The 10940-nt window shown below is 56.7% G+C and overlaps 2 protein-coding genes across 4 annotated transcripts; one reads left to right on the top strand and one right to left on the bottom strand.

The window, feature by feature from the left end:
- On the top strand, positions 1 to 2730 carry TNNC2 (troponin C2, fast skeletal type). The gene is made up of 6 exons (XM_045804792.2): positions 1 to 108; positions 1580 to 1631; positions 1772 to 1915; positions 2008 to 2122; positions 2269 to 2405; positions 2555 to 2730. The coding sequence occupies exons 1-6, from the start codon at positions 106 to 108 to the stop codon at positions 2584 to 2586; spliced, it is 483 nt and encodes a 160-aa protein (XP_045660748.1). The 5' UTR covers positions 1 to 105; the 3' UTR covers positions 2587 to 2730.
- A 4145-nt stretch (positions 2731 to 6875) lies between these two features.
- UBE2C (ubiquitin conjugating enzyme E2 C) lies at positions 6876 to 10291 on the bottom strand. 3 transcript variants are annotated; one of them, XM_045804727.2, is made up of 6 exons: positions 10114 to 10291; positions 9532 to 9559; positions 8687 to 8790; positions 7981 to 8117; positions 7597 to 7656; positions 6876 to 7121 (listed from the first exon to the last, which is right to left on the bottom strand). In XM_045804727.2, the coding sequence occupies exons 1-6, from the start codon at positions 10212 to 10214 to the stop codon at positions 7063 to 7065; spliced, it is 489 nt and encodes a 162-aa protein (XP_045660683.1). In that variant the 5' UTR covers positions 10215 to 10291; the 3' UTR covers positions 6876 to 7062. The 3 variants fall into 3 exon arrangements, with proteins under 3 accessions (XP_045660683.1, XP_045660682.1, XP_087709665.1); XM_045804726.2 differs by lacking the exon at positions 7981 to 8117 and adding an exon at positions 7776 to 7980 and having other exon boundaries at positions 8704 to 8790; positions 10114 to 10285; XM_087853539.1 differs by lacking the exons at positions 7981 to 8117; positions 10114 to 10291 and adding exons at positions 7776 to 7980; positions 9866 to 10069 and having other exon boundaries at positions 8704 to 8790.
- Between the last annotated feature and the right edge of the window lie 649 nt (positions 10292 to 10940).

Here is a 10940-nt window from a genome sequence, read left to right on the forward strand (position 1 = left end):
GGGTGTCCCTACAAATCCGAGGGGCTGGAGCAGGCCAGGGCATCTTTGGGTGGTGGAGTGCTGAGGAGGTGATCTGCAGCAGAGGAGGGCCTGGGACTAGCAACCATGGTAAGGACAAGAAGGGACTTCATCCCTTTGCCTGCTGGAGCACTTGCGACCTCTTCCAGGCCAGATCTGGGTGCTCTGTGGTTCAGCAGCTGGACGTTTGAAGATGGAACATGAAGGCTCCTGGAGCCCGGATGTCTAGGAGGAAGTCTGGGAAGAAGGCCTTGGACTTCTCTAGGAAGGGGGATGGCTGGGGTGTTCTGGGGGTTGCCGACTCCCTGCAGACCTGAGGCTTGAGCAGTGTTGGTCACGGAGTCGTGAGGGGGTCCTAGCTTGTCTCCCTCATGGTGGTGGTGGGGGCCCCTGAGGGCCAGATCGAGTCACCTAGCAACTCAGTGGCAGGGAGGGGGGCTAGAAGCCTTGCCAAACTCTCCTGAAGACTCCTCTGGAAGAAGGGGGCCTGCAGGGTCTCAAGCCAGCTAAGGTGCAGGATCCCAAGAGCTCTGAGGGTGAGGAGAAGGGGCAGAAGATGATAGACCAAGGTTAGAGAGACCCCAGCCTCCCAGAGAGGGGTCCTAATCTGGGGCTGTCATTTCCCCTGAGGTCCCCCTCCCCACTTCACTTCAAGGGGTAACTAGACCCCGGAGGACAGCTGCTGTTGCCCACATGAGGCTAAAAATAGCCTGCCCTCCTGCATGGGTGAGGAGGAGGGGGGAGGGGAGGGCAAGGAGGAGGGAGGAGGGGAGGGCAAGGAGGAGGGCTGCGGCCAGCCGGTCAAAGAACGCTTTGGCCACCTCAGCGCCTCCTCCCCAGCAGCCTCACTCCAAAGCCCCATAGCCAGACGGCTTGCCTTGGACGTGGCTGGACCCCCTCCCCCAAAATCTTATTTTCGCCTCCACAAGGCCCCCATCATATTCCGCCCAGCAAGAGCAGTATTTACTCCAATGGTTGAATGATAAGAAGGAAGCTTATACTCTCCCTCTCCGCAAGTTCTGGGAGGGGAGGGATGAGGCGTCTGAGTCTTGGTCTTAGTGCCCCGTGTCTGGCCTGACACCTGGCCGGGGCTCAATGACTTTGCCTTGCGTTATGATTTATTTGAGAACAAACATTTATCGAGCACCTATTATAGAGCCAGGCTCTGCTGGGAGCTAGGAAAACCTGGAAAATGATGCTGGAATAGTGCTGGCACTGTACAAAACCCTTTCACATCCCTGATGTGATGTCATCTCGTCCTGAAAAGCTACTGAGAAGAGAGAGGGTAGAATAAGTGACTTGCCTGAGGTTAGTGGGGGGATTCCTGACTTGACATCTGATGAGCAAGTTTGAAGACCTTGGGCATCATCTGTGTTTCCTCCCCGGTTCTTCAAAACTGGGGTCAGGTGCTGTGGGAGCATGCAGAAGGTGTTGCTAGTTTGGAATCGTTTTTCTGGAAGACCAAAGGGCACGGACAGAAGGGGGTTGAAGAGAATGGGGTTAAGGCAAGAATGAGCTCTGGGGCCTCCCCTTCTGCTCTCTGACTGTGTGTCTTCTGCAGACGGACCAGCAGGCGGAGGCCCGGTCCTACCTCAGCGAGGAGATGATCGCTGGTGAGTGCAGGAGTGCACGTGGGAGGGCTGGCTGCCCGGTGGAGGTGTGCTGGGTCCTGTTTGGGGTCTGGGCCGGGTGGGAGAGAAGGAGTGAGGCTGATAGTCCGGCCGGGCCCCCCTCAGTCCTCCGCCTCTTTCAGAGTTCAAGGCCGCCTTCGACATGTTTGACGCTGATGGTGGCGGGGACATCAGCGTCAAGGAGTTGGGCACGGTGATGAGGATGCTGGGCCAGACACCCACCAAAGAGGAGCTGGACGCCATCATCGAGGAGGTGGACGAGGACGGTGAGCAGGGGGTCCTCCGAGTTGGGGCTGCGATGGTGGCGCGAGAGGTGGGCGCGCAGGGCTGAGGCTCACTCAACCACCTGCTCCCTCAGGCAGCGGCACCATCGACTTCGAGGAGTTCTTGGTCATGATGGTGCGCCAGATGAAAGAGGATGCGAAGGGGAAGAGCGAGGAGGAGCTGGCCGAGTGTTTCCGCATCTTTGACAGGTGCGCTGGGGGCCTGGGAGCCGAGAAGGCGCGGAGCTGCGCGAGTCCGGCGTCAGGGCGCTTAGGTTCTCCGCGTGGCGGTGCAGGGGCGGGGTGGGGGGGTGCCTCGCCTGCCCTGAGTCCTACCCTGTCCCTTCGCCCCGAAGGAACGCAGACGGCTACATCGATGCGGAGGAGCTGGCTGAGATCTTCAGGGCCTCTGGGGAGCACGTGACAGACGAGGAGCTCGAATCCCTCATGAAGGACGGTGACAAGAACAACGACGGCCGCATTGACTTCGACGGTGAGGGCGGCGGGAGCGCGGCGGGGGCGGGGAGCCGCGCGGGAACGTCCGGGGCGTGCCCCCCACGCGGCTGTCCTTGGCTTTGTGGGCCGGGTGCGGAGCTGTCGGCGCTTTCGTGCCATTTACGCTTCCCCTCTCCGTCCCCGCAGAGTTCTTGAAGATGATGGAAGGCGTGCAGTAAGAAGGCGCCGTCGTCTCCTCCCAGACCGCGCGTCCCTCGGGCGAGGGCGGTTCCACCCCCGCCCGGTCCCATGCTCCGCCCCGGGAGGGAGGTGCGGCCCCCGCTGGCTCCGTGTGCAGAGGGAATAAAAGCAGACCCTGCAAAGCGCGTAGCCTGAGTGAGAGGAGGGGGGAGTGGGTGTCAGGGTAGCCGTCCAGGGTGCCACCCGAGCACCCTCGGGGCTCCGAGGAGGGGGCACTCGAGGCACGGGAGCCCAGGGCCGCGCGGACGAGCTGGGCAGGCTCCCGGCAGCGGGAGCTGGACGTGGACAGCTCAGCCGACGGAGCTGCGATGGCGTCTGGCGCTGGAGGAGGGGGGCCGGGGGGCTTGGAGCTGTCAGGGTGAGGGTGCCCGGGATGGCGGGTAGGGTGAGGGCGCAGCAGGAGGCTGGAACCTGCGGGAGGCCGAGGTGAGGCCCCTTTCCTTCCCCACCGTCCTTCCTTTCTGGAGCCTTTGGGTCTGGGATGCAGGCTACCGGGCTGGGGATGGGAAAGTGAGCATCGCATCTGTCCGTTCCAGGCAGCATTCATTCCCGCTTGACTTTTTCTGCTTCGTCTCTTCTGAGAGTTTCTAGGTGCTCCGTACTGGAGATGGGAGAGGAGGGTGGGGGCATACAGCCAGGAAGGAGGTTCTGACATCATCCTCTCCACCCTGGATCCCTGCCTCCAGCTCTGGCCAGCGCCGTCAACAGAGGGTCCATTACCATGATCTAGCTTCAAGAAATCCGACCTGGCTGCTCCCCTGTTGAAAGACCTTCAAGGCTCCCCTTTGCTTCTAGAATCACATCCAAATTCCTTTCCCCTCCTTCCCCTCTCGGGTTCCAGCCACACTGGGCAGGGTTCCAGCCACACTGGGCAATTTGTCACGCCTGCTCTGGACAGTGGGGGTGCACTTTCAAGCCTTTGGGCTTTTGCTCATGCTGTTCTCCCTCCTTGGAATGCCCTTCCTCCTCCAACAAGCCTGGCAAATTTTTCAGCCCTGCTCAGATACCATCTCAAAGACACCAAGACCCAGCTCAGATATCCTCTTCTCCTTTGCTCTCTGCTACCACCTGCTGAGTGAGCTCTGGCTTCCACAGCTCTTTGCACACGACTCAGTTATAGCAGGCAGCAGGTCCGGGCTAACACAGTGCCATGGGGATTTTGCTTTTAGAGTTTGAATCCTCATTGCCGATGACAAACCACTCTGTGCTTCAGTTTCCTATGCTGCAGAATGGGGATAATGACAGTACCTACCTTGCAGAGTTGTGAGAACAAGTTAGCATGTGTAGGGCAGAGTGCTTAGAACAGAGCCTGGTACGTACTGAGCACTTAACAAATGCTATTGTTAATATCACTACTATCACCTTGAAACACTGACCTGTACTGTTACTCATTGCCACAGTCCTCCCTTTCCACCTCCTTTGTGTTCTCAGCTCCCCTTTCTGACCCATTCATGTTCCCCAGTTTATATCTGCAGCCGGGATCAGACCTCATCACTAGGACTGCGTACTGTGTGCTGGGCCCTGTGCCTTGCAGGCAGGTCTCATTCGTCCACATGATCCTAGGCAGTCGGATGCTGTTCTCCCCATTTTACAGTGGAGGAAATGAGGCAGAGTGAGGGGATGTAGCCAGGCACGTGGACATTTGGTGGAAACAAGAGCGAGGCTCTTAACCGTGGCCCCATCCACCTGTTGACAGTTCTACCTACGTGTCCTGAGTACTTCAGAAGGGTCTTGCCCTGCACTGATGAATCCCCCTCACCTGTCTTGTTCTCCAGTGCTTTCTATCTCAGAGACAGCACCCCAAGGAATGGGCCCAAGTCAGTTCTAGAGCCCCCTTGCCACCTGTAATTTGCTCTGCTCTGCTACTTTCTTTCTATCCCCTTGCCCTTATCCTCCCTCTCTGAGCCCACTCGGTGTTGTGACTCAGGCCGCCCCCATTGCTCACCAGGTTGCTGAGAACAGTAGTTAACCTTGCCACTCACTCCCCGGGCGGCAGCTTTCTGAACCTAAATCTGATCACATCATCGCCCTACTCAAGGCTTCATTAGCTGCCTTTAGGCAAAGCCCCTGCATTTTAATTAAAGGGCTTTAATTGAAAGGCTTTCTGAGCCCTGTGTGACCTGACTTCCATGCTGCTCTGCTGGTATCCCATGCCCCCGAACTTCATACCCCATCTCCTTCTCCAGAAAGCCCTCCTCGACCCTCCTGGTTTTTGTTAGGTACCCCACCTCTGAGCTTTCGTAACATGTGAGTCTAGCAGCTGACATTTATTACCCGACATGCCAACCACTATTCCAAGGCCCACCTAGCCTACGAGGTAGCTACTAATATTGCCGTTTTACAGAGAGGTGAAGTCTGAGTGTATACAAGTAGCATGGGGGTGGTGTGGGGACAGCTAGGTCTGAGCTCCCTACCACCTGTATGGCGTACTCTATCCTGCTGACATGCCTTTCAATTTGACATGCCTTTTTATTGCAAGTGCTGAACCCTAAAGCAAACAGCCTTACATTAAAAGGGACTTACTGGCTCATGATACTGGGATGCTAAGGCGTCCCGGCTGGAGGCCAGAGTCTCAATGTCACCTCCATCTCCTAATCTCTGCTTGGCTTCCTTGTCTGCAGCTGTCTGCACCAGCTGCCCAGACTCCCTCCTCTTTTAGCAACCCTATTAGTAAAATAATTTTACTTTCTCCCAGGAATTAATTGCAGGGAACACTCTGATTCTGACTACAGTCAGTCCCTGGGACTGACAAGAGGCAGGCCATGTGGCCATCCTGGAGGGGGTGGCGAACACTTTGATCAAGGACCTTGCAGAGAGGCGTCCTAAGGCAGGCAAAAAGATCTGCCGACCTTGGCCAGCATCTAGTAAGAACCACTAGTGCCAGGTTCTGAGCTCCCTCTTAGACATCCTCTAGCCAGGGGTTTCCAACGTTGAGAGAGCATCAGAATCCTGGAGAGCTTGTTGGGACCAAGACTGTGTTTCTAACAAGCTCCAGGTGAAAGGTAGGAGGACCACAGCTTGAGAGCACCACTCCACGCCGTTGACTTCCAGAGAAATGCAGGCCCTCAGACCCTGCCCAGACTGACAGAATCCAAGTTTGCATTTGAGGTAGAGCCCTGGCGGATTTATCCGCACCTTGGATGGGGCAACACTGCTCCAAGCCCCCCCGGGGAGAGTAACAGCACCGTGTGAGAGGAGGCCCCGGGCTGAGGACATCCAAATCCCATCCCAGACCTGCCTAGGCCACTTCTCACCTGCCTGCCACTGCGGCTGCTCAGTGGGGTCACAGGGCAGGAAAGGAGCCTGGGCTGGCAGGAGCAAGAGGGAGGCGAGGACCTTCCTGATGCCCTCCACTACTGTCCGTCCCCCCCCCCCCCCGCCCCCGGGGCTGCACAACCAGCTGCTGGCAGAGCCGGCTAGGCTGGGTTAGGCCAAGCCCCGGTCGTGTTGGAGGGCACCTGGCTGCTGTGTCAGTCCACCTAGGAGATCTTGTGGGACCTGGACCAGGGCCATCACCCTAGCCTGCTCTCCCCCCTGCCTGCCCCTGCAGGCGCCCCAACTGGTCAGCACAGGAGTTTCCTCTCAGGGGCCCGAAGGCTGGGGCCTGTGGCAGGCCACTGTCAAGAGGGCCTCAGGCCTGGGGGCCTAGGCCAGTGGGTGCAGCCGCCGGAGGAATCACGGTGGAGAGGAGCAGGTGATGTCCTCCCTGGGAGTGTGGAACCATTCCCGGGGGTGCCTGGGGTAAGGGGTGAGTCGAGCTGTCCTGGGGTCTCTGGCAGGGAAGAGGTGTTCTCTGGCTGTTTCCCAGACCCCGGGCCTGCTGTCGGGTGACCTGAGCACCTTCTTTCTCCGTCGCAGGACCAGAACAGCCCGTCACAGAGCAGGTGGCCGGTCCTCGCCTCCCAGCCCCTGCTGTGCGCCCGTGTGCGCGTCTGTAACTCTCCCTACAGCTACGGCTGTTTGGCTCTAAGGGCTGGTGCAGCCTCATCTGTAACTCCGCTCGGCCAGCTCAACATCCGCGGCCATTCCTGGTGCAAGTCACAGCTCGATAGAAAGGCATTTTGTAACACCGTCTTATAGAAGAGGAAACAGACGCAGTCATAAAATGACTAAGGTCACAAGGGAAGGAATCCTCATCACCCCCTTGCTAAGCCGCTCGGCCTGTCAGCTGCCTCCAGGCCTGGGGGAGAGAAGCAGGGCAAGAGCCCGGATCCTGCTCCACTGACCCCGAGCCCCCCCAACCCTGGGGTAACGACGAGGCAACTCGTAAAAAAAAAAATCCAATGTATTTATTTAATATATCACAAGGGCTCAACCAGAGACTTAATTTAAAATACAGAAACAAAACAAAAATGACACCACAGCTTAAGATAGAGTCCTAGACAGAAATGAAGAAAAGGACAGACCATCTAAGGAGAAAATAAAAAGACAACACGAGGAGAGAGGCTGGACAGTCAGGGATCTTGGCTGGAGAGCTGCTTTGAGTAGGTTTCTTGCACATACTTCTTAAAGGCTGGAAGAGAACAGGCAGGTCTCAGGGCGGGGTGGGGACAAGCGTTACGGTGGGCAAGGGGGCAGGCAAGGATAATACAAAGGTGGGAGAAGTCTGGGGAGCTGGGGAGGATTTCCTGACACAACAGATTCTCCCACTGCTGCCTGGTCAGGTCTCCTGGATGGGTTCTGCTCCCGGGGAGGGTGGGGGGTGACTGGGGGGGGGTCTTAGTGAGCAAAGTCACTTCCACAAAGTTTGCTTTCTACTTAAATAGCCCCTCAACCTACATTCATGCAGAAAGTTAGCTTTCTGATTTTACGGCACCCAGGCAAATCAGAAACGCCGAGGCAGAGGCAGAACTGGGTTATCTAGGTTGACACCCACCCCAACCCAGTCCTCAAAACACGATCCCAAGTCACCGGGATCCTTCTGTTTGTGGGAGCTTTTGAAGGTTGGAGAGGGATCACCTGGTGCCCGAGAAGGAGGAAGGACCCACCTGTGGGGTTTTTCCAGAGCTCGGCCGCATGTGTGTTCAAAGGACTATCAATGTTTGGTTCTGTGGATGGACAGAAAGAGAGAACGGTCAGTTAGAAGGAGAAGACGCTGGCTGGGGTGGGGGAGGGGGAGTCCCGACAGGTTCCCAGGCTCGGGGGAGGGGCTGGTCTCAGAATTTACCTCCTAGCAGGCTCTGGATGGACAGCAGGATGGTCCTGACGTCATACAGGGCAGACCACTTGTCCTTCAGGATATCCAGGCAGATGTTACCCTGGGTGTCCACGTTGGGGTGGTAGCAGGGTGTGAGGAACTTCACTGTGGGAGCATTGTAAGGGTAGCCACTGGGGAACTCCAGGGAGAGCTTATACCTCAGGTCTTCATATACCTGGCATCGGAGAAACAGAGGTGGGGAGTAAGCCTCCCACCCTGAGCCTCATACCCCAATCCAAGCCCCAGTAAGGAGCTTGCAAGGACCTTTGAGTTTGTCTGGGACTTGACAAAGGACAAAGTGTTACACTGGCTCTGGTACTTTCTCTCCTATCTGGTAGGGACATCAGTGATCCTTCGGTATAAACTGGCATTCTGACGACTACCACAGCTGTGCTTCTGTCAGCCACATTAGCCGCTGACATGTAAAAATTAGGGTATTTAAGACATACACCTGAATTTGTTCTTTAAAAAAGATTCCATTTTTAAGTAATCTCTACACCCAACATCGGGCTTGAACGTACAACCCCGAGATCAAGACTTGCACATTCACTGACGGAGCCAGCCAGGTACCCCTGGATTTCTGACTCATCTTAAACCAGGTGTGCAGCAGTGGGAAGCTGCCATCTTGAGACCTGCGCCCTTCCACTGGCCAAAGTCCTTACGTACCCTTCATTCTTCTTTCTCTCTGGCTCCCTGTAGGGATCTAAGATGGAAAGCCCTGCTTCAAACCCAACTTCTTACTCGACAGAGGGAGAGACAAAGGCCCCAGGCTCAGAGCACAAGAACATAACACGGAAGTGTCCTGCCAGGCTTGAAGCTGACCTGCATTTGGTTTTTGCCTCAAACCTCTCCCCAGACCCAGCAAAGTCACACTCACCTACCTCAACCCTCCACTTACTGTGCCAGCTGCTCCATGGATGGTCCCCACCCATTTGAAAAGGTTGTCTGATTCAGGGAAGGCAGAAATTCCTTTGTCACCAGACATCTGGGGAAGAAACAACATCTGCTGGGCTGCGGCAGTACACTTTTGGGGGGCAGTGGGTGAAATCCTTCCCGTTAAGCTCATCAAATTTTGATCCAAAATAAAGCAACCAGACCAAATTGATAGGATTTTTCGAGGAAGTGATTCAATTCTTGGGGCTGAATCTGCCCCTTTGGGGGAGGAGTACTGGGTGTGTTAAAGAGGGAAGAGTGGTGCAGAGAGACAGAAGGCAGCTCGGTACCCCCAATCTTGTTGGATGCTGGGATTCAGTTTGACAGGCTAGCTAGTGCTGGTTACATACAAAGCCTAAAGACTATTCATTCACAGACCAGGGAGATACGCAATATCGGCATTGAAGGATTTGAGTTGAATAGTCAGGGTTGAAGTAGACAAGGTCATCTAGGAGAAATTAAAGTATGCCAGGCGTATTCCCTAGTAAGGGAATAGTAAGGGGAGAGTTGGGTGTGGGTAAATCTCAGGGCAGGGAAGTAGGGCCAGCTAGCATCGAGAGAAGGCCTTGCATGGCTTCAGGGAACTGTATTTTAGAGAGAACTCCATGGTGGTGGTGGTGGGCATGGGTGGGTGGGATCTGCAGTAGACACTGCTGGAAAGAGGTGTAGGTGGGGTCTATTAAATTCTTCCCGGAAGAGAGGAAAGTGGACTTTTTATCCACTGTGCTGATAAGTGAGTGGGAGGTGGAGGGTGGATCAATTGGCTTGGGGGTCTGAGCAGGGAATCACTCACCATGAGGGTCATCAGCTCCTGCTGTAGCCTGCAACATAAGTGTTGGGAGTCACCTGGGAGTCTGGATGGGCCAGGGCTCCACACGGTGCTTCCTCCCTCACCCCAATGTCTCTGGAGGAGCTGTCATGGAGGCTTCCTCTACCCTGCAGCCAGACTCAGCTGGGGCGCACTCACCCCATTTCCACCGGAGAGTCCTAGTGAGTCCTCACCCTTCCTAATTCCAGGCTCTGGCAGGACGGTTCTGCCTTGTTCTTAAGCCCCTCGGCTTCTCTGACGTCTCTCTCTCTTGCGGGATCCCAGTTTCTCCCCACTTCCGTCCCCACTACCCCCCTACCTCGCCGAGCCACCGAGGGTCCCAGGCACTTTCATCTTGGCTCACCCGCGGACGATCGTGGCAGTGTGCCTCCCCCTTCAGTCCTACTTTGGGGGCCTTCCAAGGGCAGCCCGAGCTCCCGGCGTGCCCTCCTGTCCTCGCATATCTACACACTCCAGGAGGAGGTGGGGGCCCGGAAGTCCGAGCTCTGGACCCCAAGGCCCAGGGCGTGCCGGGCCCGGCCAACGTTATTACCCCGCACTCCTCACCTCTTGCCCACGGGGCCCCGGGCCGCACCCCCGCTGGGCTCGGCTCCCTTGCGGGCGGCGGCAACACTGGCGGCGGCGGGGTCGCGGTTCTGGGAGGCCATCCGGGCGGCGCGGGGAGGGAGACAGGAACTCCAGGAGCACCACTGCAACTGCAGGGCCGGGGGCCCGCCCGCCCGCGTTTGAATTGTAACCCTCCGGCAGCACCGGCCAATCAGCGGCTCGCTTGGGTTTAATCCAGCCAATGGGACGCGTCTGAACTCTGAGTCACCGCGCAACTGCTAGACCCACCCCCCCGCGCACCAGTATTGGGCGGCGGGAACCCCCTTCTGAAGGCCGATTGGCAGAAGAGGCTGTCATTAACTAACGAATCTGCAGCGGATTGGTGGCCTTTGGAAAACGCCGACCATTAAAGGGCCAAGAAAAGGTCCACGTGGGATGAACCCTTTCAGGTCCGAAGACTCCCGGAGGTACCCCGGGCGCGCCCAGCCCAGCCGGGATCCTTACTTCCAGGGGGAAGGGAACGTCTCCGGTCTGGGGATATCGGTACCCTTCCCTCAACCCGGAAACCCCTGCTCCTCCACATATTTTAATGTCCCGACACCTCTGTTAGGGACCTGTGTCTGAAAATTCATGGGAGGGGAATGATGGCCAGACCGGGAGACTGTTGGAAACAGGCCCTATGCTGCCCGTCCAGCTGCCTGCTGCGTGACCCCAGGCACGGCATTTAGTATTTTATTTTATTTATTTTAATATTTTATTTATTTATTTGACAGAGAGAGACACAGCCAGCGAGAGAGGGAACACAAGCAGCGGGAATGGGAGAGGAA

Source organism: Ursus americanus, chromosome 22, assembly GCF_024610735.1.
Source record: "Ursus americanus isolate L20-20 chromosome 22, mUrsAme1.1.p, whole genome shotgun sequence".
In the NCBI taxonomy this organism is placed as follows: domain Eukaryota; kingdom Metazoa; phylum Chordata; class Mammalia; order Carnivora; family Ursidae; genus Ursus; species Ursus americanus.